General features: G+C 50.1%; 1 protein-coding gene across 2 annotated transcripts; it reads right to left on the bottom strand.

Annotated features, from left to right (window-relative positions):
- Positions 1–46: 46 nt before the first annotated feature.
- On the bottom strand, positions 47–17,725 carry Atp13a1 (ATPase 13A1). Of its 2 annotated transcripts, XM_048427154.3 has the most exons (26): positions 17,316–17,724; positions 14,978–15,067; positions 14,704–14,894; positions 12,145–12,217; positions 11,816–11,971; positions 11,635–11,704; positions 11,450–11,556; positions 10,951–11,080; positions 10,808–10,863; positions 9,777–9,903; positions 9,569–9,706; positions 9,358–9,478; positions 8,755–8,912; positions 8,309–8,484; positions 8,124–8,234; positions 7,106–7,231; positions 5,971–6,079; positions 4,373–4,572; positions 4,196–4,292; positions 2,473–2,630; positions 2,288–2,402; positions 2,007–2,203; positions 931–1,073; positions 692–803; positions 465–608; positions 47–381 (listed from the first exon to the last, which is right to left on the bottom strand). In XM_048427154.3, exons 1-26 carry the CDS (start codon positions 17,700–17,702, stop codon positions 271–273), a joined length of 3,603 nt encoding a protein of 1,200 aa, XP_048283111.2. In that variant the 5' UTR covers positions 17,703–17,724; the 3' UTR covers positions 47–270. The 2 variants fall into 2 exon arrangements, with proteins under 2 accessions (XP_048283111.2, XP_085536658.1); XM_085680532.2 differs by lacking the exon at positions 7,106–7,231 and having other exon boundaries at positions 17,316–17,725.
- Positions 17,726–21,316: the final 3,591 nt, after the last annotated feature.

Genomic DNA, 21,316 nt, shown 5'->3' with positions numbered 1-21,316 from the left:
CCTCAATTCCCAGAGGCCCTGTGTGGCACAGACAATTGGAGGCGGCTTCACAAAATTGCAGACGCTGATTTATTTCCCAAAGGCGCTAGCCAGGGCTGCTCCCACTAGCCTGGCCAGTGGTTGCACACAAGGGTCCCAGCTCAGTCTTCCAAGGTCAAGGCGGGGCTGCCTCACTGTGGAGATGGAGCAGTGTTTCCTCCTGGAGCAATGGGGGGCAGTGCTCCTGTCCAGCGGCAGCCAGGGTAGGCAGTGAATACCAGCACCATCGTCTCAGGAAGGCACTTTCAGCTTCGGAGTCCCCAAAAAGAACTGTAGGACACGGTCAGCCAGGAGTGCCAGGCAGAAGTCCAGGGCCAGGACTTGGCCAATGATCAGCTTGAACTGTCAAGGAGGAGGCAGGTGAGCTGGGCCAGTGGCTGGGAAGGACTGGGCTGAGCCAGTGGCCACTGCTCAGGGTCACTCACCTCCACAGGGATGTCCACGAGGCCAAACTGGCTGTTGAAGTCTGGTGAGGAACCAAGGAGCAAGCCAATGATGGCCAGTAGTGACACTGCCAGACTCCATACCAGGGGTTTGTTCTCAGGCAGGCTCTCCATGAACGGTGGACCCTGTAATGAAAAAACAGCTGCTTAGGGAGGGCTAAGGATGGGGGGCAGGCCAGGTGGGAGTGGGTAGGTATGTGGGGCCTCACCTTATAGTTGATGGCAAAGGTAGCCATCTGCATGGCCATGGCCATGATGTACACAGTGCTGTTGACCAGGCTTGGCTCAAACTCCTTGTATAGGTCTACAAACCGTTCCTGCCTGCAGGGGCATGTGGGTGTCAGTACCCCTCTTCTGCTCAGGCACTCTCTGTGGCTTCCTGCTGCCCTGACACAGAGCCAGGGCCTGGCCAGCTGTCCCTCCCTCCTCTCCTCCTGGAACCACTTACTTCTCAGGGCTGCGTGCCTGGGCCTCACGGTAGAGATAGACGAGGCTCAAAAAGTGAACAGAGAACTGCAGCATCACTGTGAGGATGGTGTATAGGTTGAAGATGTTGGGCAGGGGCCGCTCTCGGGACAGAGTCTTGAGAGGCTGTGGGGCAGGACTGACAGTCAGAGCCAGCTTACTCATTCAACAGGTAGTGAGATGACACTGCTGCCTCCTCAGGCATCTTGTTTCATCCTGATCTTGGGGCTGCCTATGCCCAAAATCATCTGTACTCCATGGTAGCAATGGAGGTCTGTTAGGAAACAGATTTACTCTCTACCCCCAAAACAGAAGGCAGAGCCTGGTGCCTATGGGTATGCCTAGTCCAGTTTGCTAGCTTCCCACCCTATTAAGGAGGGAACTGAAATGTCTTCAGAAGACTTGGGGAACATGAGAGGACTTGCAAAGTGATTAATCCCAAAGGCTCTGACCTAAGCCTGGACTGATGAAAGATTGGGTCAGCACGACGGGAGTGTGGCCTTGGGGATAATCCCAGACCTTTCTCTTTTAGCTGCTGTTAAGTGAGTAGCTCTAAATATGGCTTGAAACGTCTAGAAGACTAAGCCAAGACAGACCTTTTGTTTCAAGTTGCCCTGTGCAGCCTTTCTTCACCTTGATGGGAAGTTGACACATACACCCTCTGGCCACTGGGACCTTTATTTTGCCACATCAGTGACCAGCGTAGTAGACTACTGGTTGTGGCAGCGCCCTTTCCTCAGGAGGCCTCTGTGGCTGTCCCTGAAGCCTGTGACACACTTTTCCCCCTTCACAGCACTGTCAGTTCTCTGCTTGCTCTCATTTATCACTTCCTTTGCCCTGGGGACTGTGACCTGCCTGAACCCCAAGCTCACAGACAGCAATATACCCTAAGTGATATCATCACTGGCAGCCAGCCAGGCCTGCCACTGTGTGCATGTTCTATGCAGTCTAAGGGACAGTCCTGCCTTTGGGCTCTAGGTCTCTGTCTGTAACTTGGGATAAAAATTCCAAGAGTTCTTGAAATGCACTGTGGCCAGCCCTAGGCGGTCCAGGGCCCACCTTGGAGCGGGAGATGAAGAGGAAGCAGCCGGCCAGCAGCAGCCCCTGCAGAGTAGCCTGGAAGTCGCTGAACTTGACACCCTCTAGGTAGAGGACACTTTGGCTATATGCCAGGATGAGAGCATTGAGGGCCAGGATCTTGAACATCTGCAGCGTCGTCACCAAAGTGCAACGGCCCTGCTTGATGACGTGGCAGACTGTGGGGAAGCAGGGCATGAGTGGGCAGGGTGCTGGGTGAGCATGGCTCCAGGCAGGGGCAGAGCTAGGTGCTGAGGACTCACTGCATTGGATGGAGGACAGCTTGGAAGTGAAGGGTGCTGCAATGCTGGCATCCCCCAGCTTCACAATGGGGGTGCTCTCATCCTCCAGGTCCCGCAGCACCTGGCTCAGGCGGTCCTGTGGGGTGAGCAGCAGGGGTCAGCTTTGGCTAGCAAGGGTTATGGGCATTTCCAACCTGAATACTCACCCTGTTGGAGGTTGGTGGCTCCTCAGGGGACAGGAGTGCTGACCTCTGTTTGGCTTTGGAGGAGACTCTGGGGCCGCTGTTGCTCAGGACTGGGCTGTCCCTTGGCCGCCGTCGCCGTTCTACAATCCTTTCAGGGGCATTGGCCAAGAGTGCTACACCTGATAAGGTATTGGGAAGGAGTGATGGAATGGGCAGGGACCAGTGTCCAGTTGCAGAGCTATTGCTCATCCCACCAGTTCCAAGATTCTCCATTTCACCTGACTGCCCTATGGTGCCCTCAGAGACTGGCCTCCTTGTTTTGCTGGAGAATGGCTTGGCAGATAAAAGCACTTCCCACATGTGCCTGGCATTCGTGTGAATGTGAAGAGAACCAACTCCACAAGGCTATCTTCTGACTTTTATAGCTATGTGGTAGCAGGCATGCGCCTCACCAGCATGAACATACATCACACAATACTAATCAATGTATTTTAAAACTGGGTATGAAAAAAGAAAGCAAGAGTGAGGATGTAGCTCAGTGGCTGAATACCTGCCTACCCATGCTCAAATGCCCAAGTTCAATCTAGAACTTTTTTTTTCCTCGACAGGGTTTCTCTGTGTAGTTGTGGCTGTCCTGGAACTCATTTTTAGAACAGGCTGGCCTTGAACTCAGAGATTTGCCTACCTCTGCCTCCTGAATGCTAGGATTAAACATGTGAGCCACTACTGCCCAGCCAGAACCAATTTTTTTTTTTTTTTTAAAAGACAAGGTTTCTCTGTAGCTTTGGACCCTGTCCTGGAACTAGCTCTTATAGACCAGGTTGGCCTCGAACTCACAGAGATCCGCCTGTCTCTGTCCCTTGTGTGCTGGGATTAAAGGCGTTCGCCACCACTGCCCGGCCCAGAACCAAATTTTTTAAAAAGCATTACTTTCAGTTTGTAAAGAGACAATGTGAATATTTGTTATGGGGGGGGGGGGGAGGAAAAAAGGAGAGGCCACAAGAAATCAAATGGAGAACACACCAATTCAGATGTGTCAGAACCATGTTGGTACAGGCCTAGCTGGGACCCCACCCTTCTGGAGGCGGAGATAGCAGGATCTTGAGTTCCAGGCCATGTAACACAGCAAGATCCAGGCTCAAATGAGCATACAAATCCCATCAGAACCTAAAATGAGCAACTGAAAACTGATGGTCTCCAAAGAAACTTATCACTTGAGAGAAAAATCTTTGAGGGTGAGAACTCAGACGATGCAGGCCAGATGAAAAAGAACGAAGACCAAAGCTCAACATCTGCAGTCCAGGGTTGTCACATTTGTCGACAATGTCAATGGCCTGTGGCAATCATGCCTGGTTATGGGATTCACACAATGCCCCCAACTACCTCTTTGCTTCTATCCTCTGGTCCTTGTGCCTGTATCCTTCCCTGACCTTATAGCCTCATCAAGATTTCTTTTTAAAAGACACGGTTCCATGTAACCAGGCTAGCCTTGAACTTGAACCCGATTCTTTTGAGCTCTGCCTGGATGAGCACCACTGCCCAGGGAAGTTATTAATCAAAATTACTTCTTTTTTCAGTGTTTGGGATAAAGTCCAGGACTTTGTACATATAAAGACCTCTACCACAGAGCCACCCAGCTTCTATGTTAAGAATCAAATACCCCTGATTGTCTTTGAGCAACAGGGCCAGGTGAGAAGTCCCTACTCTAGTGATGGAGACGCAGCTCCCAGCTGCTGGAGCTCACCCACATCAGCATGCTTCAGTGCGCCCACGTCATTGGTGCCATCTCCACACATGAGGGTCACATAGCCCAGCTCTTTCAGGCTGGTGATGACAAATTCCTGCATGGTAGACATGAAGTAAATGGGGCTGCAGCCATCCCCAAAGTTCCCAGTGCCCAACTCCAGGATCCAGCACATACCTTCTGCTTGGGAGCCACACGGGCAAACACCTGCACATGAGGGATGAGGTGGAGCAGCTGCTGGGGGTCCACAGCCTGCAGGTGAGCCAAGCCATCACCTGTGAGGCATAGTGCGTGCTCCATGGCCAGTGCCTTGGGGGAACCCAGGGTCAGAGGCAACACGATGGTGCTATCAATGGAGCGCCACTCACACGGCCGGCCTGTGGGTCACAACTACAGTAAGGGTTGGGACTCCAGGACCAAGACCACAGCCTCACCCAGAACCTGATCCTGGTCTGAGCATTTCACAAAGAACACTCAGAGGACCCTCAAGAGTACTGAGGAATCTAAGCCTTGTTCTAATAGCTGCATGATGGGGCTAGATGCAAACACAGGAGGTCTGGTCTCAGAAGTCAAGCCACCTTTTTTTCCCTCAGGAAGTTACGACATTGATCCCTCATCTAACAGATCTCTCCACTACCAACCTGAACTCCAGCCCTCTTGTACCTAGGATCCCTCCCACGCTAAGCCCCACAGGACCCACTTTTACTTCTGCAGCTCAGATCCAGGAGTAGGTTGGGGTAGGGTGGCTCATCAGTACACCCAGCACCGACTTCCCACCCAAGACTGTGTGAGAGGGAGGTTTAGTCACCTGCTTGACCTGCATGTAAAATAACAGCTATGGCCATCGCTTTAGGATCACCTGCCACAACCCTCAGGTCCAAGAACATAGCATACAGGGCTGGAATGGAGGGAGAGCTGGGACCAACAGTTGAGAGTGATGACTAAGCTCTTTGAGAAGCAATGGGAAGGTTCTAGAAGCCTTCCTAGCTGGGTATATCTACCACCTTCTATTCTGTTATCCTGCATTGGGCTACCTGTTGCTCCTCATATAGGTCCTGCACTAAGTAACATTAAGTGACCCAAGCAAGAAGTGGGTTTACTTGCTTACTCAGGAAGGGTTCTAAAGCCTGGTTTCAGAAGATATGTACGAAAAAACTGGCCTGAAAGTTACCATGTAGCCCAGGCTCGCCTGGAACTAACAGCAATCTTCCTGCCTCACGTGCTGGGCTGACAAGAGCGCACCCTCCACACATAACTAAGTGAACTTACTTTTGAGGCCCAGCCTCCTTGCTTACAAGCAAGATGCCAAGAGCCAGCTTAGCAGTTCACCTCCTCCCTTCAATGTGCATAGAAGCTGCTTGCAGTGCAGGGTAGGGCAGACATATGTGCTAGAAACACGCCATGACTTTTACCCAGGATCTACCACCTTCAATGTTGGGCAACTGGTGCCCTTATCAGGTATTGGGGACCTAGCAACCCCTGGGCAATGGCACAGGAGTAACCTGCCAGCCCAAGGTGGGCAAAGATGAGGAAAAAGTGCCTCTGTCTGGTAGTGTATATGAAGTCTGTTGTAAACAAACATGGCAGGCTCAGGAACCAGTGAATGCCCTTATACCACACACCCATACACCCCACTACCTATCTCTCTTGGCCTTCATATTCAAAGGCCTTAATGTCAGAGGCCTCCTCATAGTGGGGCAGACATCAGTTGGAATCAGCAGTAAATAACGGTAAGGCACTGGTCCTAAACTAGGGCCCCAGCTACCCAGCCTCACCTTTCTCCGAAGGAGGATGCAGGATGAGCGTGTGGGCTTTATCAATGAAGTGCAGCTCCTGAGCCACATGGCAGGCAGTGAGTGGGTTGTCCCCTGTGATCATGACCACCTAGGGGAATAGAGGACAGGGGACAGGGCTTAGCAGGGAAGACTTGCTGGGGGGAATTCTTACCTTGGCTTTACAGTTCCTACTAAAAGTATGATAGAAAAGGCCATAACCTTTCTGGGACAGCACAGCCTACAACCCAGGATGTGCTATCCAAATGGCAGGGCTGTAGCAGTTCATTGGACACCATAGTCCTAGTGCTGAGCTGGCACTAGGGCTGCTCACATACTAAGCACACGCTGAGTCACACTTCAGCCCCAATGCACTGCTTCTTCTTAAAGTAATTCACTTTTTACTATATGTTTATAGGAATGGGTGTGTGTGCCTTTGGATATGACGTCAGGAGAGATGTCAGATCTCCCAAGTTGTAGTTACAGTTATTGTGTGTTGTCAGGATTCAAATTCTGGTACTCATGACTGAGCACCATGTTCTCCTAACTGCTGAGCCAACTCTCGAATCCTACTTTTTGCTTTTTGGGACAAGGTCTCACTATGAAGGCCTGGCTGGCTTTGGACTCACTATGTAGAACATATTGAAGTTATACTCACATTGACCCGCTGACCTCTGCCTCCTTACTGCTAGGGTGATGGGCATGTCACCACATTTAGTTTATTGCCTTTACTTAAAACACAAATTAAGAATTAGCTCTTGGCTGTCCATGCTCAGGGCCTGGTACCTGCTTATACAGAGAACATTTTAGTAAAGGAAAAGGCAAGTAGATACGCCATGACCTATGATGATTCACTGGGGACCAGTTGTGTTTTCTGCCTCTGTCTGAGACTGTACATGAGGACAGGCATGGCCTCCAGATCCCTTCCCTCCAGCTTCTGTCTCCTTCTTAGTCACACACAGTCTGAGGAGGTAAAGAAGGTTTTAAGAGAGGCCATGTTACAGAGCATCCTCTACCAGCCATATCTACACCCAGCTTAAAACCTGTGGTCTCCTCACTGTTGACAACTAAAGCTGTCAGTTCTCTGCTGCCAGTCCCAGGCCCCTGTCCCTGCTCCAACTTCTCGTTTTGCTCATACCCGGTGGGATGCGTTCTGGATCTCTCGGATCACAGCCTTTGAGTCAGCCTTGAGTGGACAGGAGACCACAATGAAGCCCACGAACTTGAGGCTGCACTCCAGTGCCTCCCGCTTGACCTCCCGGGCCTGTAGACAGATGCAGTATACCTTCACCATCTATCCTTCCCACTAGCCTCTTCAAATCTCCCAGAGTGAGGAACCCAGGCAGGGAAGCAGGTAACAAATGCCTCAGCAACTAGAGCCACTGTGTGTGTGTGATGGAAGAGGAGAGGCCCAGTCCCCTAAGAAGAGAAATGTCTAAGTCAGGAGGGGAGAGGCGAGGCAGGTGCCAAGTGAGGTCCAGCTAATGATGATGGGGTCTAGACCCAACTGTGTCTATAACTCATGATTGTGGACTGGGAGACATCATAGAGCACTCTGTGGCTCAGTTCAAAAGTGGGACTGCACAAGGCGACCACCATCATGAAAGCCAAAAAGTAGCAGGGAAGGCGGGTATTAAAAATCCCAGAAGATACAGTAAAATAGGAGTGAAGGCATGCGGCAGAGAGTCAGGGTAGACAGGACCAGGGGGCCAGGCTTGGGAGAAAGAGGGCTCTCCAGACCCAGAAGCAAGCCAAGCATAATGGAGGAGGACAGAAGCTTTGAGTCCTGGCTTGAGTAGGTCTCCATCGTCAGGGCTGTGGGCTGACATTATGTTCTACAGGGATGTTTGGCTGTAGGCAGTAAGCAGACTAGGTCAGGACCAAGAAGCAGGTCAAACGGCTGTTAGAGGTGGCAAAGAAGGGCAGAGATGGATGGAGGGAAAAAAAAGGAGGGGTAGAGACCCACTAAGGCCTTCTGACCACCAGGTAGTTGGGACAAGAATGGTGGAATCTGAGATGCCTTTTGGCTTTCCCCAAGAAGGTGCCTAGCACATTCCAGAGCAGAGAAGACAACATAAAATTGCACCCACTCCCATTGCACCCACTCCCATTGATGTGGCAGGGTAGTAGGGGCTGTGAGTGTGGCTGGCCCTCACCTGCTGGTGTGTGAGATGGCCTAGCTCCTTGTACCCCAGAGCCAGGACACGGGCTCCTTCCCGAGAGATCTCAGTGTGGATGTGGTGGTAGTCAGCTGGGCACTGGGAAAACTGCACAAAACACAGGGGACATGTCACTGCCTGTTCCCTGCCTATCCCTTCACCCAGGGCTGGGGCCGGCTCACCATGGAGTGCAGGGTTTCAGGGGCCCCCTTCACAGCCGCGATGTAGCAGAGGTCAGTGGAGCCGAGCTTCTCATAGGAGGCGAGCACGGACATTCGCTTTAGGGCACTGGCAAAATGAAAGCGCTGGTGAATTTTCAGCCCCTGAGCTTTAATACTTCGGGGGAAAACTTTCTCATCTGGAAACAAATAAGTACGGGTCCTGAGGGGCTTTGCTCCGGAGAGGTAGCCAAGCCCCCCTATACTCTGCCCCAACTTTCCCACCCCAGCATTCCCAAAACCCTGCTGGTCACAGCAGGCACATCAGCCATGGAAGACAGGACACTGACCCATAAAGATACCAATGTGAGGCCAGCCTGACACTAGCCTGGAAGAATGTTACCATCATGGGCTAGCCTGCCCAGGACAAAGAGGCCACCCATGCTAGGCCTTGGATGCTAGCCCCTCACCTTTGGTCAGTGTCCAGTCCACAGCTGTCAGCATGGCTTTCTCCAGGGGGTCACCCACTAGGGTGCCATCATCCAGCTGCATGAGTGAGTGGCAAGAGGCCAGGGCACGGTGTGTTTCTATGGGAATGCTGGACACTGGGGTCACCTCTTTCCCATCTCTGCAAAAGAACAGTTGGTCACACGGTGGAGGAGGGTGTGTGAGTTGCACCTCTGCCAGGGAAATCTCTAGTGAGTGTTCCCAGGGACCACCCCTCTGAGTTGTCAGTACTCAGTGTGATGGTCACTAAGGAGACCCTGGTGATGAAGTGGTCCATCTGAGACTACCAGCCTCAAGGATGATTCCTGAGGTCCCAACAAATGAGGCACCAGGCCTGTGCTGGCTCTTCTTGGCCCGAATCAAATTTCCTACCCCTGACACCACTAATACTGATATCCACGTAGAACCTCTGTAATAGAACCTCAGAACCAGGGCTTCAGTGGAGGCTCAGGTCAAGTTTGGTTCTGTTTGCTGGAGGTGGGGTGGGGTGGGGTGAGGTGAGGTGAGGTGGGGTGGGATAGGGTGGGATAGGGTGGGATAGGGTGGGCGAGTCCCTTTATGCTTACCTCAGCCCTGCCACACCACGCACCACCAGGCTGTCACTGGTCAAGGTACCTGTCTTGTCAAAGCAGCATACTTCGACCTTGCCAGCAAAGGGGATCCGGAAAGGCTCAGTGCAATACATGTCTAGGAGTGGGGGATGGGACCTGGAGTCAGGGGGTCTCTCCAGTCTTCTGCCTGTTCTGTACCACACCCCACCAAACACTCAGTACTCACAGAGCTTGGCTAGAGCAATGAGGGAGGTGTTGACAGCCAGAGACAGCTCAATGGGCAGTTCAGGGGGTACAACCGAGGTGAGGATCAGGGTACACTCAAGAAAGAGTTTGTAGCGGTTCCGGCTGGGGTCCTTGGTTCCTGTGGAAACACGACCTGGTAGCCTGGGGCAGGGATGGGGGTGTGGAACAGTGGCTGTCAGTGTCCTTACCTTCAATCCACACATACGCAGCTGCAGCAATGGCAAACACCAGGAGGAAGAGGATGAAGATGAAGGTCTCCAGATTGTTCGCAGTCACCCTCTTTACCCCAAAGAGAATTGTACGCAGCAGCTTGCCCTGCAGGGATAGGGATGGGGATGGGGGCAGGGGGAACAGTCTTTCTTGGGAGGTCTACAGGGGACAGTGGCCTCCCCTCCCTGAGAGCACTGAGGCTGGCTTCTCTTTCTAGGAAACAGCGATGCTCATGTCAGACCATGAAGCAGGCAGACTAGAGTCCCAGTTAGATTTCCAACGAGAGTTAAGGATGCCAGCCACAGGGCCATGGGGTGTGTGAGTCTGTGTGCGTGTGGATTGCAAAGGAAGAAGTTAGGCTTTCAACACCCCTCCAGGCAGAATCGAGAAGGATTTACCAGAGCACCTCACTTAACATCCCTCTCTTGGATGGTAACAGCCAGACTACCTTGTATAATATTTTATTTATATCTTAATAAATAAGACTTGCCTGAAGATCAGAAGGTAAAACTAAGCTACTAAAGGACAGGCAGTATCACACACCTTTAATCCCAGGATTTGGAAGACAGATGCAGATGGATCCCTGTGAGTTCAAGGCCACCCTGGGCTACATGAGATCAATGCAGAAACAGATCCAGGCGGTGGTGGCTCATGCCTTTAATCCCAAAACTAAGAGCCACACCCCTTTAGTCCCAGCACTAAAGGGGAATACAAGACTGGAGGAGATAGAGGTTCTGGGCTCAGTCTGCAGTCGTTCAGCCTTAGCAGAGGTAAGACTTCTCTACTGGCTTGGCTGTTTTGCTTTTCTGATCTTCAACTTGAATCCCAATATCTGTCTCTGGGTGTTTATTATTTGTGATACATCTTTGAGCATACCCACTGTTATGTTTGGCCAGGGAAAGCAAGCCAGCACTAGGATGGTAAGGTCTGCATTAGCTTTAAAGAGTGAATGTTCTGGAAGGATCCATCATACACTTTGGGCCTTCCTAGATGTGATCAAAGACCATACCTGGGAAGTGTTGAATCCAGTCCTCAGGACATAGGCCACACATCCATTGTCAACCGCTGAGGAGACAAGCAGAGGCACGTGTCATTAACACCCTTCATGCTACAATAGGTGCAGGACCTCCAGGACACCCTCAAGGCACCTACACTTCAGGCCAGAGGTTGCCTTCTGTGGGGGGATGTGCTGTACCACCTTGGTGCCCCCAAAGATGACATGTAGCCGGGCATCGGCCTGCAGGTCTAGGACATGGTCTGGGCTCAGGTCTTCAATCGGCTCCTGAGAAAGGAAACATCAGAACCGGATGACAGCCTTCTGGGGCTGAGGCATTAGTAGGCTGCATCTCTGTATGCATCTGGCCCCCAAGGCCTTGCCTGATTCCCACGAGGACACCCCTACCAAAATCAGCAAATCCTTTCCATCCGGGCTCCTTGGCTGGTTCTTTCTCGCTACAGGACTTGTGGAGTTAGTGCCCTGTGATCTGCATTAGACCACCTCACAGATACAGAGAATCCTCTTGGATTCTCTATGCCCATCCTGACTGGATATCCTGGTTCTCTCCACCTGGCTCACCCAAATCTGTGGAAGTGAATCCAGCCCACCTGCCTCTCCTGCCCTGGTTAAGGAACTATGGATCCCACCCATCACCTTCATTTGTGGCACTGATTCCCCTGTGAGCATTGCCTCGTCCACAATGCAGCGGCCCCGCAGCAGCAGCACATCACATGGTACCAGGTTCTCCTGGGGGGATCGGCCTGCAACATGTGGGCAGGAGGGTCAGCCACAGTCTAAGGCAAGGGTTTCTGTCTGGAGGGAGAGAAACCCTGCCTCACCAATGGACACAATGTCCCCAGGAACAATCTCATCACTGGCGACAGGCCTCCACTTTCGGCTGCGGTAGACCTGGAAGTATAAATAGGGGAAGTGTGTCAACATAGACTATGAATGGTGCTTACCCAGGGCTGGGCAGGGCTACCATCCACCCATTCCTCCCACCTATTCCATCAGTCACACCTGGATCATGTGGGGCTTGTTGCCCATCTTGCGGATCTCTGCCATGTTCTTCATCTGCTGCTGCACTAGGGAAGCCTCAAAAGCCACCAGCATGGACAAAGTGAAGACACTGTAGTACCAATACTCATCCAGGCACCAGAGCCCCACACAGAACACCTGTGAGGCAGCAGCCTGTCAGCCTTGCCCAACTGTCCTGTACCCAGAAATCCTGGCAAACACCAATAATCCTTGAGGGCAGGAAGAGACTCTGGGGTTTGCAAGGGCAGCCAGGCTCACTCTGGCTGAAACAGCCCCAAAGCAGGAACTGGTGCAAGGGACAGAGTTGTTACCTGAAACACGAAGAAAGGGGCTGTGGCTCTTTCCTTGAAAAGCTCAGAGAAGTCAGGTACCACCATCTCGGCCCTGCAAGAGACCATACTTGTCAAATTGCTGAATGAGGCTGAAGCAGGGGAGACCCTGGCCCTGTCACCTCCAACTGGGAACCTCTGCAGGTTTCCAAAGATATAGGCTACCCAACGCAGAGGCTGTGCTCACAACTCCTTGCTTGCTCACTAGCCAAGTGCAGACTGGCTGACAATGTGCTGTCCTTACCCACTGAGCCCCTTGCTCTGCTGAACCCTGTGACAGGCTCTTCCCAATGCTATCCACCCCAGAGCAAGATAAGAATATCTGGTCAGTGACACAGGCAGCAGGGCAGGATGCTGGGAGAAGGGGAACCCTGGTGACAGAGCCTGATCTCCACGGAAACTGGATGTTCCTTTTCTGAGATGGGTTCTCATGTATCCTAAGCTGCCTTCAAGCTCCTTATAGGACCAAGGAGGCGGTCTAAACTGACATCCCTGCCTCCACCTTCTGAGTGCTGGAATGACAAGAGTGTGCCACCATGATTAGTATATATGCTAGTAGGGATGGAACTGTGGATGTTGTACATGTTAGAACTCTAGTCTCTACCCCTGGAACTGAGATTCCCCACCCTCTTCCATTTCTTCTTCTTTTTTTGGAAACAGGTTCCCACTATGGCCTGGAACTCAGAAATCCAATGTTTTTTGCCTCCTAAGTACTGGGATTAAAGATGTATACCACAATGCATGGTCCTTAAAAAAAATTTTATGTTTCTCTTTTGTATAAAGAGGGGTGGTACGCACGTGATACAGTGCGTGTTTGGCAGTCAGAGGACAACTTACAGAAGTTTCTTCTCTCCTTACACCGTATGGGTCCTGGGATCAGACTCAGGTTGTCAGGCTTGGTACCATCTTACTGGCCTTGAGACTTTGTAATATTTTCCTAAATAAGTCCTAGGGTTCAACCTGCTTGTACCTATGGTGTCTCCTATAGCAACATGTGATCACCCAATCTGACTCGGGTTTCCTTTGCTCAGCTCTCAAAATGCAAGGGTACTCACAGACTTCCCTAGACACGGTGGGATTTGAGAAGTAGAAGCTAAAGAACAATCCCACAGATTAAAAACAAAAACATGCAGAGTGACAGCATAAAAATATGTCCCAGGCCATTAATGTGGACAACACTAGGGTCGCACAGACCACCGAATGATTCTTCTAACTTAGTACTGGATATGGTAACATTGGTAATATTTACATTTCCTAAAAAGCAACTGAACTGTGAAGGAACCTCATGGACAGCTAAGGGTGTAGTAGCTAGAGTGGACAGCTAGGGAGGACAGCTAGGGTAGCAACAGCTAGGGTGGACAGCTAGGGTGGACAGTTCAATGGAGAGATCCTGTCTAGCACATGCTACGCACCAGGTTCCATGAACAGCACCACAGGAGGAAAAACAATCTCCTAAGACCTCTACAGGTTTGCTGATTAAGCACTTTGTCATGGTGGACACCATGGAGGCTCTGATGCCAAATGATGGTGTTTGGTACCCAGTTTTGCACTGTCCTCCCCTAGATGCTTACCAGCACCTTAATTTTAGTAAAAGATTAAAGAAGAAAGTCTGCATGGAGTATCTATCATCCTACACAGTATCAAGGAGGTTTTCTTTCTGCAGGGTTGGAGGTGGAATCCAGTCTAGCTCATTAGGCAAGCACTCAACCACTGAGCTGTACTCCAACCCCACTGAAGGTGTGTCATCACCATTTTTAATGTGTTGAGATGCATATGAGCATAAATAGTTGAACAGAAATTGCAAGGTAGAATCTAGTTTCATGCTGGGCAGTGGTGCATACACCTTGAATTCCAGCACATGGGAGGCAGAGGCCAGCCTGGTCTACAGACTGAGTTTTAGGACAGCCAGGGCTACAAGGAGAAAGCCTGACAAGGGAAAAATAAATAAAATCTAATTCCACGTTTGTTGAGGGGGCAGGCCAAGGACACAGCTTATTTGATAAAGTGCTTGCCTTATAAATCTGAGGACCTAAGTTCAAGTTCCAGACTGTGTGTAAAAAACCAAGTGTAGCAGCATGATCTTATAATCACAGCACTAAGGAGGTAGAGACAGGAGAATTGCTGATGTTGCTATTTAGTGAGCTCCAATTGACCCTGTCTTAAAAAACAAGGTGGATGGTTCCTGGGATAACTAAAGCTGGCCTCCAGCCTCAAATATATTTGCACGCACATGCACACCCACCCACTACCACACACATCAAGAGGGGGATTACAAGAGTCACAAAATAGATACTCAGAAATGGTCAGAATGGTCACTCAAGACAGGACAACCCTCTAATCAAGGTCTCACAAGCACAAAGCAGAGGCTCCTGGTCCTCCAAGGCCCTATTAGCAGACAAGTTTGGGGGAAACTAGAGCAGAGTGGGTTACCTAGCAGTTTTGGTTTAAAAGCAGAGCCTCTGCCTTATTGCCAGGGTTCCTGAAGCAGAAGCAAAGCAGGGCTGCAGTGCACAGGGGTCCATGGGGAAGTTGTGGACTCACTTGTTGCTCCCAAACTTCTTCTCTGCAGCTCGGATCTCCGAGTCTTCCTGGAAGCCTCTGTTGCTCTGATAGTAGGAGAAGGTGTTCCCCACTGGGAAGGCCACTGGGAGAAATTGCTTTTTCTCCAGGCCATCATAGGAATATTTGATCTTCTGGAATTCAAACGACAGCACCTCCAGCCCATCTTCATCCTAGGGGTGGGGTGTGGACATCAGTGCTCAGGAATACTACACAAATGCCTACTCCAGTTACCCTGCAGGGCATCCCTACCTACCTTGTCACGGTGCAGAGCCACCAGCTCAGTGGAACCATTGTTGGGGGTTGGCACCACCTTCACAAAGGTTGCTCTGCTGGGGTCATACTCCTGTCAAAAGCCAAAGATTGTTATTGAGCCCTTCTTAACCCAAAGTGCATGCCCTCAGAGGGCAGAGGAGTGTGGGACAGTGGCTCCACAGAATGTTATGGTTATGTACCTAGCCTCTAGTGCTGGCTTGGCCATATTCTACTTGATCACTGGTCCTATATTAGAAAGCTGAGGTCACAAGCACACTCATCACTTAGGACTCTCTGAACATGAACTCAAAGCCATATGGAACACTTAGTTTGCTCTCCATTCACATGACTCAGGACTTGCCACAGCACACTTGCCACCACACTGGGTCTCTCTGGCTTGCTTACTGCTCCCTAGTACGCTGCACAGTCAGGCTTGCCTGTGCCTGAGCTAAGAACCTTGGTATCCAAGCATATCCCTCCTACAGCCTGTGGGCACATGCAGCCAAAGGTAGCTATGAATGTGACATAAAACCATAAGTATACATAAAACAGCATGATTTTTTTTTTTTTTTTTTGTAACTTGACTGTGAGGTTCCCTAGAGGGAATTATGTGCGGGATGCCGAGAGGTTGGGCATGCCTCCTTCCTCCACACCACTTTCCTTGCGGGAAGCACACACACACACACTGAGACAGCTAACTCCCTTTGCTTAAATGTCACCTACTCTGGAGCCCTCCCCAGGTGGCCCCATCTAAAGTTTCCTGGGATTTGACTTAGTGACTTAGTGTTGTCTGTCTTCTGCAGTAACAACTGAGCCCATCTTTTTCTCCAATGTTTTTCTCCATTCTACTCTCCTGACACAAGAAACACTCCACCACCTTACAATGACTGGGGATGGTGGGGCACACAGTGGTGACCCTGAAGAAATGCTACTCCCAAGTGCCTGAATGGCCCTGAAACCATAGAGAAAACAGAAATAGAGACACAATGATGAGCTGAAATGACACCAAAGGCAAGAACAAGGTGCTATGTAGGGAGCCGGCACCAGGCAGGCAGGCACTTTACAGGTTATCTCAGCCTCCCTCAGTGACCCTGGAGGAAGGGACTTCGGCTCTCACCTTACAGAGTGAAACTGAAACCTCCCTCCTCACCCCAAAGCTGCTTAGCTGCTTCCATTCACTTCTCCATCCTAGGAGAGGAAGTTCTCCTCTACAAATAGCTACTAAAAGGTAATTAGATTGCTAGGGATAGAGGGTTCCAGACCTACTCCCTCCACAACTCTACTACTAACCCTCAGTGCCAAACTCAGAAATTTGGGATCCTCTGCAGGATAAATGTTAATGAAGGAGACAACGGGGTGCACTCTCTTATGACTGAAGATTCAATGCACAGAGTCAGAAAGGGCATTTACGGGGGGTATTCTGGTTTTCCCTGCAGTCCTTGACACTTCCTCCTTTCCTGAGGACCAGCTCAGAGCTGGTATTAGAAAAGAACCTGGCTTGAGCAGATATCCGTGCCCCAGGCTTCAAATTTAGAGGGATCTGTAGTGTGGTCACTGGTGTTACCTGCCAACCTAGAGCACCTTGAGGTCGCTGCAGCGCTGCATTTAGAATTCTGAGCTTGGGTCACTGCACAGCCTTGTTGCATACCCTGACTAGCCCTTATTTTATTAATCGCTCTTACCTTATAGACAGACACCATTGAGACTAAGCTGTTCATTTAAAACTAGCTCCTGCTCCTCTTAGGCACCAGGATGAACTACATGCTCCTTTGGGTCTAGCAAGGGACAGAGGCTGAACACAGATTAGGGGAATCACCCTACAGGTCTAGCCTCATACTTCAGAAAAACAAAGTAGGAGACAGAAATGGTGGCACAGGCTTTTAATGCCAGCATGCTGGCAACAGAGGTAGGCAAATATCTTTGAGTACCAGACGAGCCAGGGCAGCATAGTGAGACCCTGTCTTATACAAACTGAGAAAGAAAAGAAAAACCAAGGTAGGAGACTATGGAGGAAAATAGTACCGTTTCAAGAACAACATGCCATATGGGAGCTAAGATCAAAATTCATAAACAGTAACATATGGGTTCTACGCTAAGTCTGTTACATGTGTTCCTTGTGAATCACAATGACCACACAACAGTCGCATGGCGAGTCACGGCGGGGTCAGAATTAGGCCTAAGACGCGGGGCAGAGGGCGCGTCTCTTGCAATTGGAGACTCCGGCTTTGCAATTGGAAAGCTGCAGCCGGGACTGGGGATACTCAAGCCCGCTGCAGCCCGGAACCCCTGCTAGGCCCCACCGTGCCTGGTCCAGGTCGGGGTCGTGCGCGCGCACTTACCGGGGTGCAAGTGAGAGCGCAGTGCGCGTGCACAGACCAATGCCCTGACAGGACAGTGAGTGCGTGCGCGAGGCAGATGGTGGCGAGCGCTAGCAGAGCGGCCTCGGGGATCTGGGTCCAGCTGCTTCCCCAGTCCCAGCAACCGCTGACGGCAGCGCCCAGCCAGGCTGGGTACAGCAGCCCGGCGAATGGCAGCACGGTGAGGCGCCGCAGAAGAGCCAGCCGCCGGTATGGCCACACGGCAGCCACCAGCTCGTCGCCACTCGCTATGAGTGCTGGCCCTGCGGCCAGCACCGACCGCCCTCGCGGCCCAGGATGCGGAGGACCGTTGTCCCGGGCCCAGCCAGGCTGGGCCCCGCAATGAACCGCGTTACCGACCGCCGCCATCTTTCCCAGCGCTGCGCTGGCTTCCGGCAGAAGCACCGGCTCACTTCCGGTAAATAACTTCCGGTGAGGTCTGAGGGACACCATGAATGGCTTTAGGAATAGGAAGCTCCCATGGAAATCGCTAGACGGGTCAGGAAGTGTCTGCTCTGGATGCTGCCATGACAGACTGTGGCTGGAAGGAGAGTAAGGGCGTTGCCATGACAAAGACGGAATCAAAGATCCAAATCAGCTTGTCAAGGGCTGCCACGCCAGACGAAGACCGGAAAAGACTAAGCAGGCAGGGAAGGCTTGCGGGCACCAAGAGAACCTGAAACGGAAGAGCCGGACTCTTCTCACCAACTATTCGGGCCTCTGTCAATCACGTGGGGCGGAGCCTCTACAGTGAAGGAGAAAATCCAATCCAAAGATAAGGGCTTTAGGAAGTGGGACCTTTTGAGGGCTGGGCTTTTGAAAGGTAGAGGTGTGAGCGGTGTCTCTATGCAAGCCATACTGTAATAATTACACAAAATGGCCATATTAACATAAGAAATGGAAATCTTGATATTTGTATGAAATGCATTTTAATGTTACTCAACTATTCTGTACAAATGCTATTATTTGAACACAACCATAATAAGATCTTTGAAGATTTAGAAAAAAATTTAAGTATGTATTTGTCTGTGCGTGTATACCACCTGTGTATAGCTCTCACAGGAGCCCTAACAGGGTGTCTAAACCCTGGAATTGGCATTACAGTTAGTTGTGACTTGCCACACTTGGGTATTGGAAATTGAACTCTGGTCTTCTGAAAGAGCAACAAGCATTCTTTTTGTTTGTTTGTTTGTTTTTCCAGAGGGTTTTTCTGTAGCTTTGCAATCTGTCCTGGAATGCTCTCTGTAGACCGGGCTGGATTTGAACTCACAGAGATCCACCTGTCTCTACCCCCTGAATGCACCACCTGAGAGCAGCAAGCATTCTTAACCACTGAGCCCTTCCCTAGCATCCATAATAGGATTTTTGAATATTGTTAATTATGTACTAATTAGTATGTGTGAGAAAATATTTTAAAATATATTGCATCTTATTTGTGTGTCACACATGTGGAAGTCAAAGAATAGCTCACTTAACTTGACTCCCCTTCCACTAACTAGATGGGTCATCAGGATTGATGGCAAGTGCCCTTACACCCTGAACCATGTCACTGTGTTATAGCATTTTATTTGAACTTTCAGTCATTGTTTGTGTTTTGTTTTTGAGACAAGGTCTCATGGAGCCCAAACTTGCCTCAAACTTACTTTGTAGTGGAAACTGGCCTTGAAATCTTGGTCCTCTTGCCTCGACTTTCCTATGCTGAGATTACAGCTGTGGGCCACTACATAGAGAGTTCTATGACTTTTTTCAGTTCTTTCTTACATAATTAAATTTTGTATATTATATTTTTGTATATTCTTTTTTTTTTTGCTATTGACTATTTTTTTTCCATTCAAAAATTTCCACTTCCTCCCCTCCTCCCATTTCCTCCTGCTTCCCCACTCACCCTCCTCCCTCCCTCTCCAGTCTTAAGAGAGGGTAGGGTACCCTGCCCTGTGGGAAGTCCAAGGCCCTCCTCGTTTCATCCAGGCCTAGGAAGGTATGCATCCAAATAGAATAGCATCCCAAAAAGCCAGTACATAGAGTAGAAACAAGTCCCAGTGCCGTTATCAATGGCTTCTCAGTCAGCCCCCATTGTCAGCCACATTCAGAGAGTCTGGTTTGATCACATGCTCATTCAGTCCCAGTTCAGCTGGATTTGGTGAATTCCCATTAGATCAGGCAGTCCAGTGCTCTGATGTGGGTCTCTGTCTCTATCTCCATCCATCGCCGGACGAAGGTTCTATGGTGATATTCGAGATATCCATCAGTGTGACTATGGGACAAGACCAGTTCAGACACCTTGTCCTCTGCTGCCCAAGGACCTAGCTGGGGACATCCCCGTGGACACCTGGGATCCCCTCTAGAGCCAAGTCTCTTGCCAACCCTAAAACGGCTCCCTTAATTAAGATATCTTCTTCCCTGTTCCTATATCCGCCCTTCCTCCATCTGCACTCTCCCACTCCCCCAAGCTCTCCCCAATCCTTCCCTTCTCTCTCCCCCTCTCCCATTTCCCCACCCCACCCCCCTTGTGGGGTATTATTTCGGAATACAAATATAAGACTTTATAGCTGGGTGGTGGTGGGCACACACATTGAATCCCAACATTTGGGAGGCACAAACAGGCGGATCTCTAAGAGTTCTAGCCTAGTCTGGTCTACAGAACAAGTTCCAGGACAGCCAGAGCTACACAGAGAAACCCTGTCTCGAAACAAAGCAAGAAAACAATCAATCAGCCAAAAAACAACCCCCAACAAAAATGAGAAATAAATGCAATAAGACTTTGTAATCAGATCATAATATTTAATAAACTAATAAAATTCATATATTTGAGCAGAGCATGGTGGCAAAGACCTTTAGTTCCATCACCCAGGAGACAGAAGCAGGAAATCTGTGAGTCTGAAAACAGCTTAGTCTATATAGTGGGTTCCAAATTAGCCAGGATTACATTGCAAGACCCTGTCTTAAATGGAAAAAAGGGCATGTTTGTTTCTGCCTGCTTTACAACATAGATTATTCTTATTCTTTTTCAATATTGCTTTGCTTTGTAGAGCAGGCTTGTCAGCCCTTGTACGATCAAAGCTGAAGTAGAAAAATGACAAATTCCAAGTCATTATGGGACTTTTTTTACTTCAAAAAGTAATAAAATGTTGGCTAGCTCAGTGTAAGAGTGATTGCCTAGCATTCTTGAAACCCTGGGTCTGATCCCCAGTGCTGTAAAACAAAGTGGAGACCCCGACTGCGTAGCCTGCCGCTGCTTAGCAATTCCCTCTCAGCTGAAATAACAGAATTGAACAACTGGAGGAAATCTTGATGAGAAGACTAAGGAAGTAATAATGCTGGCTTTCTCACCTCTTTCCCCACCCCACCCCAGGGGATTAATCCTCAGTCCTTGGGTTTGGTAGCTTGCTGAGCCACCTCAATGACTGACTTTAAAGAGCGGCCCAGTAAGAGTCAGGAAATAACAATTCAAAGGCTGAGAAAGTTCCTGAAACTTAGCAAGTGTACAAGACTCAGTCCTCCCCAAGGTTGTATAAGCTGTCAAGTTGCTTGCAGGTCATTCAGAGAGCTCCTGGGTTGCAGGTTGGATTCCTCACCCATTTTGGGGTAGGCTTTCAATGTTGCACCTACCTATCTTGCCCCTTTAAACAATCACTAAGCCGTCCTTCTGTGAATAACTCTGATAAATTCACCAAGTTGAACCTCAGTGTTTACATTCATCTGTCATCTGTCCCCTCTCTTGGTGAGTTGACATTTGTTCAAACCTCTTTGCCACAGAGCGTGGGTGCATGCACAAACCGGTACTGACAGACCAAAGGTGAGGAGGAATGAGCACAGTGGGCACTGAGATATGCACATGAGGCTGATTTGTGTGATGGGAAAGCATCTGCAGGGGGACTCCCAGTATGGCTACCTCTCCCTTCTGGTGGAAAATCATATGCCTCCCTGCTGGAGTGGTAGTTGCCTGCTCCCTGCAGTAGATGATAAGACAAGCAATCATGTCT

Source organism: Myodes glareolus, chromosome 23, assembly GCF_982192425.1.
Source record: "Myodes glareolus chromosome 23, mMyoGla1.1, whole genome shotgun sequence".
NCBI lineage: Eukaryota > Metazoa > Chordata > Mammalia > Rodentia > Cricetidae > Myodes > Myodes glareolus.
Note: the sequence above shows the minus strand (reverse complement) of the source record. Positions and strands in the feature narration are given on the sequence as shown.